Source organism: Neofelis nebulosa, chromosome 4 (assembly GCF_028018385.1).
Source record: "Neofelis nebulosa isolate mNeoNeb1 chromosome 4, mNeoNeb1.pri, whole genome shotgun sequence".
In the NCBI taxonomy this organism is placed as follows: Eukaryota; Metazoa; Chordata; class Mammalia; order Carnivora; family Felidae; genus Neofelis; species Neofelis nebulosa.
In genome coordinates, this window is record NC_080785.1 from 115,641,481 (window position 1) to 115,658,589 (window position 17,109).

Genomic DNA, 17,109 nt, shown 5'->3' on the forward strand with positions numbered 1-17,109 from the left:
TAGCTCGAGAGAGAAGACCTTTCTTTTATGCAATTTAGGACATGACCCGACATAAGCATGTCTTTAAGTGGACGCAGTTAACTCTTTAGAGCATGAAATCACATGCCTCTTCTCCAGAAGCAGCCTAGCCGCCTGATGCCCACCAAACATGTACATGTAGTGGAGCTCCTCCAGGGCTCAGCCCCGTGCCCCCAGCACCTGGCACAGGCCCTAAGAGACCAGGCACTAACACACATGAATAGGTCTTCTGTACCTAGAGGCTGCCAGAAGCTCAGCATGGTAGAGCACAGGGAATTTTCTATCAGGGAGGGGTCCATAAAAGGTTAAGAATACCATTTTGAAGGAATCTGGCACATTGTGTGCAAACTGAGACTACTGAAGATGACAAGATGAAAGCAGGCCAGCTCCCCCTCAAGCACTTCAATGGTAATAAACTGACATTTCCTGAAGGGTCTTGCTAGGCTGTACTCATCAGGGATCCAGGAGGACTTAGACCCTAATTGGTCTACATTTGTGAGGACTTGCTTTATACTACTTCTTGGGTTTGGAGCCCAACATTCTCTTGTTAGCTCTCATTTAAATTTCTGCAGCCTCTGTTAGTTCCAAGAACCCAAGAAAACCTGAGACTGCATCCTTTTCTGGGTAAGAGCCAGGGAGAAGCCTGCCTCTGGTTACATCGCACTAGGTGTGGAAGCTAAGAAATGTCCCAGAAAGAACAGAATGGGGGGAGGGTCCTCAAGATTAGCACTTCTCCTCTGGGAAAGAAGCCATCATATCAGGATAGGTCTGATGCTCCCCTTTCCAGTCTGCTCTGACTCAGAGCTGCTCTGCTGGGCTTTGATGCCAGACCCTAAAATACCACCCACCTCCAGGCCTTTGCACATGCTGTGACCTCTGCCAGGAATGCCATTACTTCCCCTCCTCTTCCCTTGCCCCATTCTTACTAATCTCCCTCCTCTTTGCTTAGGATCATTTCCTCCAGGAAGTCCTCCTGGTCTTCTAAGCTTTTCTCTTGAAGGAACTGTACTACAACTGCTTGTTCACAGACTGTGAGTTCCTCATGGGCAGGGATGTCTTGTTCACCACTGTGTCCCAAGGCCTCAGCACAGGGCCTGTCACACAGGAGGGATTTGTTGAATAAAGAAATGGCCTAATGAAGAAGCCTCAGCTAGGATGAAAAGCCCCAGCTGGTGTGAAGATGCCACAAGCTCACAGCTGCATGTAGGTCCTGGAGAAGAGCTCAGTTATTACAGAAGGGAGACAAAGAGCTGAGCTCCAGAGTGGCTCAGGCAAACCAACACTGAGCTGGGGTCCTGACTTTCAAGCTGAGTTGAGTTTAGGATCTGTTTTAGGGTGGCTTCTTTCCACATGAGCACCTAATAGAAATGAGGGGCCTTGAAAAGACTGTAAGGGAAGATGAGGTACCTTGAAACCACTGACCTTGGTGTGAGGAAGAGATGAGATGAAGGACTGACAGCTGTCTCTGCCTAATAGAGGAGTCTCTCTTGCCAGACTTTCCTCAGAGACAAAGAACGTGCCGAGTGCCCAGCACAAATGTGGGGTAAAGACCCGGTGTAAAAGGTAGGGCCTTTGAAGATGGGCAAAGAACTGTGAAATGCTTAGCCTGCAAGGGAGAAGGCCCACGGAAAACTGGCTGGAAGCCTCCGCACAGGGCAGGAGGAATAGCTGACACTCATCTAGGGTCACTCTGTGCCAGGCTCTCTTCCAAGTGCTTTTCCAATATTAACTCATTTAATCCTCACAAGACCATCAAGTAGGTACTATTATCGTCTCCATTTTACAGAGAAGGAAGCTGAAGCACAGAGGAAAGTAAACAACCTGCCCAAGGTCACACAATGGAGCTGGGGTGTGAGGCCGGTCGTTGGCCTTCTCCACGTTAGAGGGGGTGGAGGAGCAGAAGCTAAGAGCACAGGCTCCGGAGCCAGCCCGTCTGGGCTTGCATCCTGGCTCTCACGTACTAACTGTGGGATCTCTGTGTTCAGCATCTCAGTCTCCTCATCTGTAAAATGGGGATGACAATACTTACTTATCTCACAGCATGATTGAAAGGATTAAATACATCGATACAATAAAGTCTTTGGCACATTGCTTGCTAAGTAGTAAGTATTCAATAAAGGTGGGTTATTGGAATTATCCTCTTTATTAGCACAGGATAAGCTCACATTGTAGGAGCTTAATCAACATTTGCTGAGAGATTGAGGATACACAAAATGAGGGAACTGATAACAACCTATCACCTGTTCCCCATTGTCAGGAGACAGATTTAAAATGCTTAATCAAAAGAATCAGGGAGTGACTAAAAAGAACCATTTGGGTCTCTGGAGATCAAGCCAGCCCTCGTTTTATAGAGAAGGAAACTGAGAGCCAGAGAGAGAAAACAAATTGCTCAAGGTCACATAGCAATTGAGTGGCAGGGCCTAGGAGAGACCTTGGGGCCTTTGGTTAGAGCTGGGCCTTCACCCATCTAGAGTAGAACATCCACCCCTGATCATTTTAGAGATAGCCCTTTGTCTGGCTAACCCAGAGTCTGCCTGAGTTTTACAAACCTAAAGCTGGCAACTAGCAAGGCCCATGCTAGCCCTGGCTTATTAATTCAGAAGCCCACAGCTTGCTACAGGTCAAAAAGTGGCTAACTGAGGAAAATTAAAGTCCCAAACTCTGTCTCCCAGAAGATCAGAATTTCTCAGCAGGACATCCTGCCCAGTCGGTTTACTTTCCATCCAGAGGTCTGCTGCTCTGTAAGCCATGCCTGGGTCCCTAGCTTAGTAGGCAGCACCCTCACCAGACCCCATCTCCTAGCCACCTTACCGTATACTGATGAATGGCATGGTAGCCGTGGTACAGCTCGGCCAAATGCTGGAAGTGGTGGAACTTGTTGAGCATCACATCCTTCTGGGCAGGGTCTGAGGTGTGGAGCAGGAGGGGGTAGGGCAAGAGGGGAAAATGTGTCAAGCCGTGTCTACAAGGCGAGGCAGTGGCAGCATTGCTAGTGTCAGCTCTCCCCCGACATCAGGCTCGTGCCAGGGAGAGTGACATGGAAGTGCAGTGATGGGAAAGGTGCTGCTTAGGAGCTGGGACCATCTCAAGACAGGAAAAGTCTCAGCTGGGCAGAGTATGTAGCCAGGAAAAGTCTGAGGACATTTTTCGAAAGTCCTCCTGGATCCCACACTGCAGCCTACTGGGTCCTTCCACCGGGGAAGTGCCAGCTGCAGCAAGAAGCAGGTGATTACTGGCACCCGGACACACCAGAGGAGTCTGGCATGGAGGGTGGGCAGACGTCGGCTTTACTCATCTCACCTCAAGCCTCTTCCCTCTGTGCCATGCCTCATCCAAGGCACAGACCACTGGCCGGACAGAAACATGCCACCTTACACCTGGGCCTGACAGTTTCCAAACTAGAACCACAACTTCGGTAGGCTCACAGCAGCCTTACGAAGGCAGCAGGATAGGATTATCCCCACACCACAGATGGGGATATAGAGCTTAGGAAGAATTTGTGACTTGTTAAAAGTCACCTAACTGCCTCAATTCCAGTGTTTTTCCCATTCCAGCATGCTGGCCTTAGTCCAGTGAAAAACATCTCCCAGTCCCCTCTGCTTCCAGAACTCCCTCGGTGCATCATGGGAAATCTCAAGAAAGCAACATTGAAACTATTTTTCTGCCTGGGATGAGTGAGAATCTGGAGTGTATTACTGTAAAGTGATCTCTTCTTCATCTTTCTATTTAATTAAGTTTTTTTAAACCAGTGCTCACCTGGGTCCAGTTATAGGCTCCCAGGTAGCAGGGGAGAGATATGTTCTGAATTAGCAACACAGGGCAGGACCTCCCAACCATAACCCCAGGATGGCCCTCATACCATCATTAAATTTATGGGCAAACTGGAAAAAGATGACACACCAGATTATGCTGCTGCAAGACAGGGTTACGGACAATACACCCAGTAAACAAGCCCAGGGCTTTAATTAAAACGTCCCAGCTCTTTCGATGTTTATCTTGGTGCCAGAGCAGGGCTGGGGAAAACAAGCGGCCTGGCCGATGTTTACTTACCTTGAGCTATATCAAGGCACTGCATGGACAGCATCCAGTAATAATAGGCAGCGTCATTAAATCTGTTCTCAACCACAGCATTGTGTGTGAGCTGCTCCAGCACCTTGACTGCTTCCTGCTGCCGCCCGGCCTTGTGGAATGCTAGAGGGGCAAAAAAAACACAGTTTGAGGAGTGGGATGGAATTCTGCGGGGCTTGCAAGGGGCTGCTGTAGAAGTAGGACATTCATTGGGAGCATCTGCAGCACTTCGTTGCTGGGATGCGCCTCTCAGGCCGAAGGCTATAAATAGCCAAAGCTACATCCTGAAAAAAAGTACAGTGAGATATATTCCTTTTTGGCAGGGAAAAGGCAGCTGACTTTGGAAAGGCATGGCAGAAGAGAAAAATCCTAGGGGGCAAACTGCAGGGCAAAGTCTAAGGACAGCACTGTTGCCCATCACCAGTGAGGTTTTACCCTCAATCCATTCCAGGACAAAGTTTTGTGACATCTGGGGTGACACTCATAGCACCTGACACTTTAACAGGTTTGGTAGTTTACAGAGTGTTGCTGATTCCTTGATGGAGGATCACAACAGACTTACTAAGGTGGAGGTAAAGTGGCATACCCAAGGTCACAGAACCTAGCTCAAGTCCTCAGTCTTCAATTGTGTGCTTTTTAATGACAACCTTGAAAAATATGGCGCAGTTCTAGCAATCAAACATTTGTGAAAACATGCAAAAAAATCTCTCAATAGTTTCTATATCCATTTAACAGAAACTTCCTGAATCTTGACTATGTAGACAGACCCTCAGGATATTGGGGGCTGCCAGGGAAGCACTTGTAGCTATGACACTTGCCCACATATGGAGACTCAGATGATCCAAATCCTCTGCTTTAGAGAAGGAAAAGGTCTGGCCTTTGTTCCAGTCTCATCTATAATCTCTTGTCTGAGTACCAAGTTACTATGGCGATGGATTCTTGGAAGGGCAGACACAGACAGATGGATAGGTTGATGTGTTTTGCCCAAACATGCACATACTTCAGCAACTGGGTGCTCTGGAAATGCTAAAGCAGAAGAGAACATGCTGTCTTTCAATGGGGGCTTTTAGCTGAGGAGCTCCAACAGGGAGACATTTGTTCCGCAATGTGTCCGGAGGTGGCAACTGTTACCATATAGAAGTGTAAATGAGATGCTATGGAATATGACACACCCAGCTTCAATAAGAAGACTTCTTAAGTAGGCAGCAAGACCTAGTCACAGGAATCCGGTTCCCAGCCAGCCAGATCCTGGTCCAACCATGGCTTTCTGACTTTGCAGGGCACAGTTAGCTTTGGTGTCTCTGCAGGGCTGCTGGCAAGGTTCAGGGTTATATAGTTAAGCGCCTAACCAGTGCCTGACACAGAGAAGGAAGTCACATTTTAAAATTATTACCACCAATTAAAGCTCTGTGCTTCCTTTCACTCCTATCTCAGATACTGCCATACCTGGAGTACAGTCCACTTTACCAATGGAAATGTCAAAGAGCAGAGGTCACCCCATTTATCTGAGCCAGAAACAGAACCCAAATTCCTATTTGCGGTAGAGGAAAGTGGCAGGTGAGACCATGCCAGACACTCTGTGGGAGTCCTCACATTTTGTCCCCACACCAGCCTGGCTCAAATTCCCTCTCTGCCACTTCCTTGCTGTGGGACTTCAGGCAAATCCCTTCACCTCTTCCAACCTGTTTCTCATCTAGGAAACAGTAGCTACATTATAGGGCTGTCGTGAGGATTGAGTGGGAAGCTATATTTGAATGCACAGTGCTTTGCTCAGAGAAGAGACAGGACCTATCTAACGTCCGGAAGCAAGTGAGTGATGGACCCAGGTGTGTCCAACTCCAAAGCCCATGTTCTTTCCACTGCTCCCCAGTCTTTCACCATGAAACATGTCATATCCCCAGGATGAAGTCATCCATCATCAAGCCCACAATGGGAGGGGCTTGGTAGCCTTCCTGAAATGTACGCCTTGGCAGTGCCGTCTCCTGTCCCTTCTGCAAGGTGGCAGTCTGTGTGGCCTACCTTTCTGGGATTCCTCAAAACGATCGTTCTCTGCTAGCCACTGAGCATAGGGCACATAGATGTCATCCTTAAACTCAGGATGCTTCTCACCCAAAGCAAAGGCCTGGAGGAAGGAGCAAATGCATTCTTAATAAAGCAGCCCCGACAGCCCCCATGAAAACATGGCACTTGGCTGAATCCATTAGGAATGTGTCATATTTTGCCAGCCTGACAACTCAGAGGGGGAGAGTGCCTCCCCCTACCACCACCCCCAGAAACGCAAAAACAAATCAGCTCTTTGAAAACAAAAGGCAATTAACAGCAATATGCAAGCGACTGGATTCAATAACAACACAGTCTGTTTCTGGACCACAGAAGCGGCACAGAATCGGAAACATTTTATTTTAAGGATTTGCGTGGGCTCCTGTAGGGCTGCAAACAGATTTCTTTTAATTGCAGGCGACACCTAAGGAAACAGAATTGATATTATCATCATCACTGCTTATTAGCTGTCAAAGATGACTGTGGACTTGGTGCTGTATAGGACCCAGTGACTGCTTTATCTAAGCCCCAGAACCACCTGTCAGGCCAGGAGAACTAGAAATGAGTCATGGGGGACAGTATGTGGCAACAAGGAGAAAGTTTGCCTGATGCACAGTTAGGACTGAGTGGTTCGTTCGTTTTTTCTTTCTTTCTTTCTTTCTTTCTTTCTTTCTTTCTTTCTTTCTTTCTTTCTTTCTTTCTTTCTTTCTTTCATGATTCTATCTATCTATCTATCTATCTATCTATCTATCTATCTATCTATCTAGGCTTCAGACCCACCGCAGAGCCCAATGCAGGGCTTGAACTCATGACCCAAAGATTAAGACCTGAGCTGAGATCAAGAGTCGGACGCTTAACCGAATGGTGCCCCTATTAATTTTTTTTCTAAGTAACCTCTGAACCCTACATGGGGCTCAAACTCACAACCCCAAGATCAGTAGTCACAAGCTCTGTGGACCAAACCAGCCCGGTGCCCCAGGACTTAATGGTTCTAAAATGCTGTAATATATGCTGCTAAAGAAATCTCCTAATAAATTTATCTTGAGAAGCCATTGTTGCCTGTCCTTGGCCCCACCTCTTCTCATCAGTAACCTTGCCACCTCAACAAATGGAGCCATTCATAAGGCAGACGAGAGTCAGATAACTTTACTCAGAAAAGGTCTTGCTATGGCTCTGTAAACTAGACCTCAGTGGGTGGGTGCGTTGGGTGGGTGGGGTAGAGCGAGGACCATAGGTACAGCCTCCGATCCTCTTGGGAATGAATTTCAATCTAGGGCACAGGTAGCCAGTGAGCTACAGGGTGGGAGTCAAGCCACAGAGTGGGCAGCACATCAGCTGCTACTGCCAGCCCGGCCCTAGCTATCTTTGCTACTAGCCCGGCTAATTCTTCACACCCACCCCTCATGCCAGAGATGTCCAGGTTAGGAAAGAGCGGAGGAGAAGGAGCTGCCCATGAAAAAGCTCTGGCAGCTTGCACATGGAGAGTATGGGTGGCATTTTCTGTCAAAAGGCACCCAGCAGGTTTTGAATGTTACACATGTGTCAGAGATCCATCAGTATGTGGTGTTGGTCAAAAGCAGTTCAGACCAACAGCAGACAGTGAGGGCTGTTAACTCTCATGTCCACAGTGTGTACTACAGGGCTGGCACAAAGCCAGCAATGCATAAAGATTTTCTGAATGGGGCATCTGGGTGGCTCAGTCAGTTAAGCTTCCGACTTTGGCTCAGATCATGATCTCAGGCTTCATGGGTTCAAGTTCCACATCGGGCTCTATGCCTACAGCTCAGAGCCTGGAGCCTGCTTCAGATTCTGAGTCTCCCTTTCTCTCTGCCCCTCCCTTGCTCAAGCTCTCTCTCTCTCTCTCTCTCTCTCTCTCAAAAATAAACATTAAAAAATTAAAAAAAAAAAGATTTTCTGAATGAATGATTGAATGAGCAAATAAATGGAAAGCTCATACTGAAAGGGCCTCTAAGACATTCTGGCTCAGAAAATTCGAGGCTTAGTCTCCTGATTGCCAGGCCAATGTTCATTCCTATGATGAGGGGCAGCTGCTCCCCATACAAACCCCAAAAAACTGACTATGGTCAGGTGGGGCCCCCTGACCCATTACGCAGGCTCTACCCTCACCTCGTCCCAGCGCTGGGTCTCCACGTGCAGCTGAACTAAGGACTTCAGGTCGCCAATCTTCAGATAGGTCTCAGCAGCATAGCCAGGGTTATCCAGCTTCTTGAAGTAATGAGCGCACATCAGCAGGGGCTCCCGCTCAGCCTTGTCCAGTTTACGGGCAATGTCGATTAACCTGGAGAGATGAAAGCACAGGGAGAAGATGGACTCCTGTAAAAGGGGCCTGATCGAAGGAAGCAGCATTAGCTTTTGGGTCTTCTTGAGGGTGAGCTGCATGTCGACTCATGCTGATGTCCCCAGTGATCAATATGGTGCCATGGCCCCTGGTGTCTGATGCGTGGTTATTAAATGAGTGAATACATAATCCAGAAACGTTGCCCAGTGACTGGGAGAAGTCACCTGCTGAAGGACACCATTCTCCCCAACCTTGTGTGCCTTTCACAGAGTCACTATCTATACAGCAGGATCTGGGGATAGAAACAAACATCTACTAATCACCTACTGGTACCAGGCATAGTGCCATGAGCTTTCCCATGTGTGATCTCATTGAATCTTCACCGCCCTAAAAAGTGGTACTATAATTCTCATTTTACAGATGAGATTAAAAGCTACGTGGAAGATGAAGTAGGGTGCTCAAGACTCTGAAGCCATGAAGTGGGAGAATGTTCTTTCTACCACCTTTTCAGGAATTCTCCTAGGAAAGTAGAGGCAGAGGCATGAGAATTCTTCAGCTGATAGGACCTCAAAGGAAGAGGCATGTGTGGGGCTCTGGAAGAAAGGCCCCCAGGAAATCTTGGCTGTGCCTCTCTTGCTGGCCAAGGTGCTGACCACAGGTGAGGGGACACAGGGATCACTGGCCACCACTTCTTCCCAGTGGTAACTGCACTCCCCCCCCCCCCCCCCCCCGCCACTACTCATGGGGCAGGAAGGCTGGATGGAATGTGCTCGTTCTTTCTGGTCAGGCGGGATTTGGAGTAAAACCAGCTCTCTCAGAGGAAAGGGGTTCTACCCAGCTTTCTCTTTGTGAGAAAAGAAGGGGAAGCAGCTGTAACAGATCCCTGTCTCATAGACAGGCAAGCTCAGGGAGGCCTGTCAATCTGTACTTAGAATAATAATGGCATCTAAAAATAACACTTCTCAGTGGAGAAAGGTGGCACAGCCAACCCCTAAGAGGCCCCCAGCCCCACCCATCAAACCAAATGTCCCTGGGGAAGAGGCACCTTTTACAGCCAGACCTGGAAAAAGAGGGAACATGCTTAAATATCTCTTTCCCAAACTAGTTAGGTATCTCCAGGATAACCTGATACATGTCAGTTGCAAATGAAAGTGACATGAAAAACCAGAGGGGAGAGCAGGGCCACAAATCTTCCTGGCTTTCTCCTGTAACATTCCTTCTGTGAAAAGAATAATTTGGGGGGCAAGATCTGTTGCCTCTGTCTCCAAGAAACTGTATTCTTGCACAAGAGAAAGATGGGATGGTAGGTCATCCACCAAAGTCCCTTTGTGAGGGGCATACACGCAAACTACATGGTGGAGTTCAAGGAGGTGACATAATCATTAACCAGCCCTCTCCTTCCTCAGGTCCTGCCTAGGCCACTACTGGACCACAATGTGGCTTTCAGAATAACCAAAAGCCTTTAGGGCTCAGACTGAGCCACCCTCAGGAGCCACTCCCTCACCTGTTCTTTGCCAGATATGGCAATGTGCACCTGTGCGCACGCGCGCACACACACACACACACACACACACACACACACACACACACACGAATGTGAAGCCTACTTTCCCTGACTGAGGGAGAAGAAAGCCATCCTCTGGAGGTCTGATGCTCTAAGATTCTCAAGACTGAATCCATCCTCTCTCTGGGTGGCCCCACCCCACTCTCACTCCTCTTCTGTTTTCTACCTTGGAAAATGGCATTACTGACCATCAGGCCCAGAGTTCAGAATCGGTCTTCAACTCCCTTGCTGGACCAGCCTCAAGTCCACATCCAGCTGGGTCCTGTCAGCTGTGGCTCCTCCACGTCTCTTTCATTCCTGCAGCCACCATACTTCTCTCTGGTAACTAACTGCACTGGCCATTTGTCTGGGCCTGCCTCCCTCTCATTTTCCCTCCATTCTACACCCACTGCCTGAGTGAGCTTCCAGCAGCACAGCCATGACCAGGGTTCTTACTCCTACTGACAAATCTCAATGCCTCAGCTTAGCGCCTGAGGCCCTCCCGAGGTGGCCAGCCCAGATCCCCCTGCCTGCAGCCAGTTGTCTATCACCCTCTTGCCCCCACTTGTGTATTCCAATCTCAGCTGACTCCTGGTTTGTGATGTTCTTTTGGCCTCATACCCTTCCCCTTCCTACCACCTCTACCTCTTAAAATTTATCAAGGCCCTTCATACAAAGACCACCTCCTAGGAGAAGATGGCCACAGTTCTTCCCCTGAGAATTCATGTCTCCTTCCCTGATGTGCTTAGATCTGTTCTTGTTCTTTTTTAGTTCCTACCATTACACATGTTAGGAGCACTGAAATCAGCCAGGTCAGTTTGAAGCCCAGCTCCACCGTTTGCCAGCTGTTTTGCATCACGTGATCACTTGGTCCTTGAGCCTTGGTTTCCTCATGGAAACACCACAGCTTTGCGTACGAGAGAGAATCAAATGCCTGCAAGATACTGCAGTGCCTGACTCCTAGGGAGGCTCAGTCAATGGCAGCTCTAATGCCTGGGTATCTCCCCCTACTTTCCCCCCACCCCCGACCCTTTCCCCAAGGACTCACTAAGCTCCTCAAAGGCAGTGCCTGCCTTGTTCAATCTCTGTGTCTCCCCCAAACCCAGTCACTATAACATTTGGATTATATATTTAGAGAAAAACTATTTTTTCCCTTGTCAGTCAAAACCAAGAGGTGACATGACATGACATGCTGCCAAATGCTTCTTGGGGCAGGGACTGAAAACCCACGTGTCGACCCAGCCATGGTCGCCGCTGATCTCTATGGCCTTGACATGCTCTCCCGCTGAGATGTACATCTCCACTGCAGCTTTAGGCTCGTTGATATTTCTAGCCCAGTCAGCCTGTTTGGTGATTAGCATCTTTGTTTCTTTGGGGTCTCCAGATTCAAGGAAATCCTGAGGAAGCACAACAAACAAAAACACTCCGGATTAGAACTTCCTGCTGCCAGCATTACGTCAGGCTGCCGAAAGCTGGAGCAAGGAAGGGCTCTGTTTGGCTGAAGTAGGTAATCAGGATGCAGGCGTGAGCCCATCCCTGCATGGCTGACTGGGGGGTGGGGCGCAGTCCCAGGTATCAGGGAGGAATGCTCACAGGCTGCTCCACAGGTGCTCCTTGGGGGTAGCGGAACGGTGTCAAGGACTGTAGCCCTCCATGTTTCCTGCCCCTCCCACTAACAGACATTTGTCTGTCAGTTAAACAAGACTTTCCGGACTCTCTCAGTACTGTACACAAACTCTGCAGTGCTGGGGTTTTGTGATCAGGTAGCTCTGTCTCTCTCTCATATAGAGTTGGCTATTTGTGTGACTATTCCTATATGTGACTCCACAACCTGGTTGCCTAATTTCAAATATTCAGATCTAGGATCTTTATTCAGGTAATAGGAATGATACCATGTGCCTCAGAGTGAGGCTAAGGACGTAGTCCCATAAACTTAAATGGACAAAATGATGTACAGAGTTCTAGGGGAGCCCGCCCTCTCCTCAACTACCATACCACACTGGAAGTACTGTTTCCATCTGTTTTCTGATTCTGTTCACACTCTGTTGCCTGAACTTAGGGTATCATCCCATTGGCTTTTTCCTCAGTTACATGGCTAGGGCAGAGAACACTCTGTTCTGGATATCAGGTCTGTAGGGAGAGGGACAGCAGGAGGCCATGGTAGGGTGGGGTCGGGGAAGAGGCCTAGAGAGAACCCAGAAAGGAAGAGATGTCCTTCCACCACAACAGGAGGCCTCTGAAGCTCTATGCCCAGCTTCCCTGGGTTGGCCCTGGAATTCATGAGAAACAGCCTCAGAAAATCACCTCTTTTCAGGATATAGTTACCCCAACTATATGCGTGGGAGTTTGCCATAGTTGAGAAGCTTTGGTGCTGACATTTTTAAAGGTGGGGCTTTTCAAAAAGGGAAATTAAAAGCGCTTAGAAGCAGATCTGCATTACTAGTAAGAAGCGGTTTGTCTTAGGAATAATGTACCCTGCAGAGAGTGCGCTGTGTCAACCTCATAAAGTATAAAAAAAGCACTCCTTTCCCCATGATTAGCACTCATTTGTCAGGAAAGTACAGTCAATGTATGCTAAAAACCCACTTGAACAATTAGCTCTCCTTTTTTTCCATTTGCTTTCAGGGTAATTGTGTAGCCCCTAAAATAATACATTAGATTGGCCTAAGACAACCAACTGTTGTAAGGGGAGGAAAGGGCATCATTTACTCTGATGCTGGAAATCCAATAAAATACAGGCCCATCTTGCTGGCATCTGGTCTCTCTGGAGTTCACACAGAGAAAGAAACTTGGAAACAATCACTGACTATCTGAAGATGCCTAGTTTGGGCCGTTACACACACAGCCTTTACAATGCATACCCTTTATGCCAGTGCAAAGTCAGAAACTCTGCTAACCTGGTTGGTTAGATGAAGTTAGCAACTGGAGAAAACAGGCATCCTAAGAGAACAGAAATATCCTTCAAAGTGAGTGCTCAGTGGACTCAGGGCGACTACAGTGAGAAGGGTCAGAGGCCACGAGCAAGCCATAAATTTGGATCATCAACAAGGAGACCAGCCAGGCACACAGCTCACATGCTTGAAGCAGCCACCTCTAGCCCAACAGCCCAGCTCCAGGAGCTCTGACATAACTGAAGCTGAGTCGAAATGGTTCCTTCAAGGCCCAGCAAACTCAGTTTTCAAAGGTTCTTTGGTTCCATGAAGCTAATTTACATGTTATCTGGGGCCATGGCAAAGACTGTGTCCTGGAGTGGACAGAAAGAGACTGTGCTGAGTGATGAATGAGACTAAACAGTGTTCTCATGCTTGGTGATTTTGATAAGGACATATTATATAAGAGTTAAGAGCATTATAATTCCCTTTATCACCATATAAACATGTCACTTATCCGGAAAGCATACAATTTATTTGTACGTGGGAATGTAATTTAAAAATTTTCCAAAAACCAGATTGAATCTTGGGAAGCAATTTTCAAGTAAACAAAAACATGCCATGTTAATAAGCACTGTATTCTGCCCCCCCCCCGCCCCCCCCCCCCGCAACATAATGTGTACATACACATTTCCTCAAAGTCAGACTACTGGGGGGTGGGGATTGAAACAGAACCAACTTACTTGGAATTGCGATCAAACACTAAAACCAAAACAACCCCCAGAATATTTACCTTCATAGAGAGGCAGACCAGATGGAGTGTGTAAGTGGGCTGCATTTCTGGATGGGAGACTGTGGTGCCAAAGCCCAGCCGAGGTGTGAGGAGGGGCCTCAGCGCAGGGCGAGGAGTGGGGCTGGCCGGGGAGAGGCCTAAAGAACAGCCTGTCTGTGCTCATGCTAGGCTCCTCATATGTTCCCAGCCTTTCTATAGTTTGGTCTTTACAAAGGGCTTCCTCATACATTATTTTGTGCAATTCTGAGAACTGAGCTGAGTTGTAGCTATGTTAACCTCTGAGAAGAAAATGAAGGCTCAACGAAGTGAAGAGTCTTTCCCCAGGTCACCCAGAGGAAGGACTAGGACTTTCTCCAGCTCTACAGATGCCAAGGCGAGCACCAGGGCTGCTGACTAGGAGGTTTCAGAAGTTCCAGGAGAGGCTGCTGGCTCTGAAGAACAACCACACCCCATTTTTCCTAATGCCTAAATTTCACTCCTAGGCATTTAATCCTTTAGTTAAGGTTTTGTCCTCAGGTTATGTTGTTATCCCTAGAAAATGATGCACTGATTTAGCTCTTCTCAGTATGAATGCGGTGTTCAATCATATGTACATGGTGGGAGTATAAGGAAAGGGTAAAAGAGTGGAAGAGGGCAAAGTGGGGGAACCTCAAGCACTCCGATCTGACGGATGGAGTAAAGGGAGCACCAAGGTGAAGAGACAGGCTGGGACCCAGGTGCTCATTCAGATATTGATGATGAGAAACCCCTGAGCCACATCCCAGTGACTGAGATGCAACCTTCAGCCCCAGGATCTCACAGGTGGAAGATAAAAGAGCATAGCCATCTTTGGGAACAGCAAAGGAGGAAAAAAATGGGGAGGATTTTCCATCTTGAACTTGTGAGCTAGATAATTACCATTAATAGCCACTAATTGGTTGTAGCTGATGACTCATTTAATAACATTCTGAAGTGTCTTTTGACAGTACCAGGAAAGGCAGGTTAACAAAAGCATCTCTGCGGAAGGAAGAGCCTCATTGCTCGATGCACCCAAGGCTCTTTTCACCTTGCATTAGGCTGAACTACAAATGTCTTGATGGCCTGGGCTCCCCAGTGGGACTCGTTCTCACACAAACCATCAGGAGCCTGCTCTGGGAAGACCCCTGTCATGTACACAGACCGACTGGAAACTAACCAAAACAGAGGATCTACAAACGCAAGAGGAAATCTCCACCATCACCCTTACAGATACATCCTTGGGGTGACAGGAGGCACACTGTACTGGAGGGCAGGGACTCTGTCATGGTGTCTCCAAGGCCTAGTGGGAAGCCTGGTAGCAATCTGAGAGCAGACACTTAGGAAACCGTGGCTGAAGTGAACCATATTGTCCTGTATGAAAATGGTAGAACCAGCTCATGTCTGAGGATGTGGGTTCTCGGTGGCTTCTACAACAGTTTAAGAGAATTTGTGGGAGAAAGACCTGAAACCCTGAACCCTGAACAATTAATGAAGGGACATGTTGGTTCAGACTCACAGTCCAGCCAGCTCTGGCACTGACAAAGGTTTGAACTGTCATACTCTTGTCCCTTTGATGTCAGCCTGAAAGGTCAGTTTTAGGTCAGCCTGAACCAGTGGCCATTGATGGTTCCTTTGCCAATTTGCCCAAACCCTTTCTAATAAGGCAGTTGCTATTTTCCATCTATAACATATCTTAGGGTAAACAACTTGGGCACCATGGTGGCAGAACACTGGTGGGTTCCACATGGCAGCTTGGGCCCAGGATGTGGCTGGATTACCTTGGCATACTCAAACATGCGAAGGTCGGTATACATTTCGAGTGCGAGGTTCTCGTGCCCACTCCTCTTGTACAGTTTGGCAGCTTCGTGGAACTTCCCTTGGTAGGAAAACACATCTGCCAGAAACAGGTCATTGTTGGTCTCTCCCCGCTTCTTCCTCTCCTGGAAAAATTAGAAGCACAGGAAATAGCCTCTGCAGCCATGGCAGGAAGCAGCCTTTACAAAGGTTAGATGTTGCTATTTCAAGTTAAGCCCCTGGGCTTTTCTACTGGAACCTCCACTTGGCTCCTGGGCTGTTGTGTCTCTCCCCTAGGTTTCTGGTGGGAATGCCTAACAACAAAAGCAGATTTTTTCCCCCAGATGAGTGAAGATCAAAAGTAACGCAAACTTTTGTTTGTTTAATGGAAATTCCTCAGGGCTGCTTTCTTGTATAATCTTCCAAGGAAACAACTGGCTAGTTAGGATGGTGTGTATTACCCACTCTTTGGTGGCCCCCAAGCTCTCAGGATCTCCCAAGTCCCCAGGCCTGGTTTGGCTGAGCTGTGACTCATGATGATGCAGACAAGGAGAAAGCTTAGGGTCTCTTCACAAGGAGACAACAAAATGGGATAATGAGTCTTAATATGTCCCTGTCTCTAAAGAGAAGGCAAGTAATGCCACATGCTGAGCATCTGCTAGGTGCTGACAGGACCCACAGGTAAGTGGTACCACTGAGAGAGCTGAGATTCAGAAGAGGAGCAGGTCAGGGTCATAGAGAACTGGCATTTGGACTCAGTCTGTCTGACTCCAGATGCTCTTTGTACCACATAATACCACCTTCAGAAACATGTGACAGTCCCCAACAACATACCTGCACAGGCACACACACAGACGAGCAGCACTGAGGATGAAGAGAATAATAACTGACATATTCCTTCCTCTGGTGTTAGGGAACATTCATTAGTCTACAGCTCAAGTATTTGTAAACACTCCATAGCACCCAAAGTCTCATCCCCAGCAGTTTCCTTTTGCTTGTTTTCTAGCAAGTGTATCACAGTGGGGGAAGATGAGACATTGAATCAAACTCCCAGACAAGCTGGTGAAAGTTTTAACAGCTGGAGGCAACATGTATGCTTCCCCACTGACAGAAATAATTTTTAAAAACCAAAAAAAAAAAAAAAAAACACAAAAAACAAAAAACAAAAAAACAAAAAACCCACACCCAAAATTGAAAAATAAATTTAGCTAAACTATGTGTAGTTTAGGCTAATTAATCAAATAAACTAACTACTAACTGTATGGAGTGAATCAAAATCTTGCCGTAAGATTAAAAAAAATAGGTCTTACTAGGGATGGAATTTAGGCCTAGGCCACAGAATATCACCATGATCAATAAAAAATGATTTACGTCTATTCCGTATGTACATAGCCATATGGGCAGATTCTCTTCCTCCTGTTATCAGTATAGTTACATCTCCCCTATCCCAAAGGAGCCTAGCATGGAACTCAGTTCTCTGGAATGATGCCGAATGCCTAGAAGCAAGCTACTAAGGCTTCAGAGCAGCCCAAATGGCTCAACGCTTGAAGGCAATTTACTCTTTTTCAAGAGGCAATTCTTTTTTTTTTTTCAAGAGGCAATTCTTACAAGTTTAACCAACTGCCCAGCTCCTCATAGCACACTAGAAGAAGCAGTAAGACATGATAAATGGCGAGAGGTGGTCCTC

At 47.5% G+C, this 17,109-nt stretch overlaps 1 protein-coding gene across 9 annotated transcripts in view; it reads right to left on the reverse strand.

The window, feature by feature from the left end:
• Positions 1 to 17,109, reverse strand: part of IFT122 (intraflagellar transport 122) — a 72,526-nt gene that overhangs the window by 7,500 nt on the left and 47,917 nt on the right. For all 9 annotated transcript variants that reach the window (XR_009260695.1, XR_009260696.1, XM_058725912.1 and 6 more), the window contains 6 exons: positions 15,407 to 15,568; positions 11,199 to 11,365; positions 8,254 to 8,425; positions 6,106 to 6,208; positions 4,069 to 4,209; positions 2,830 to 2,924 (listed from right to left, as the gene is read on the reverse strand). Coding sequence is in view for 7 of the 9 variants with exons in the window: in XM_058725912.1 (XP_058581895.1) it covers positions 2,830 to 2,924; positions 4,069 to 4,209; positions 6,106 to 6,208; positions 8,254 to 8,425; positions 11,199 to 11,365; positions 15,407 to 15,568 (840 nt within the window). In the remaining 2 variants the exon portion in view is untranslated. The remainder of the gene's footprint in view (positions 1 to 2,829; positions 2,925 to 4,068; positions 4,210 to 6,105; positions 6,209 to 8,253; positions 8,426 to 11,198; positions 11,366 to 15,406; positions 15,569 to 17,109) is intronic.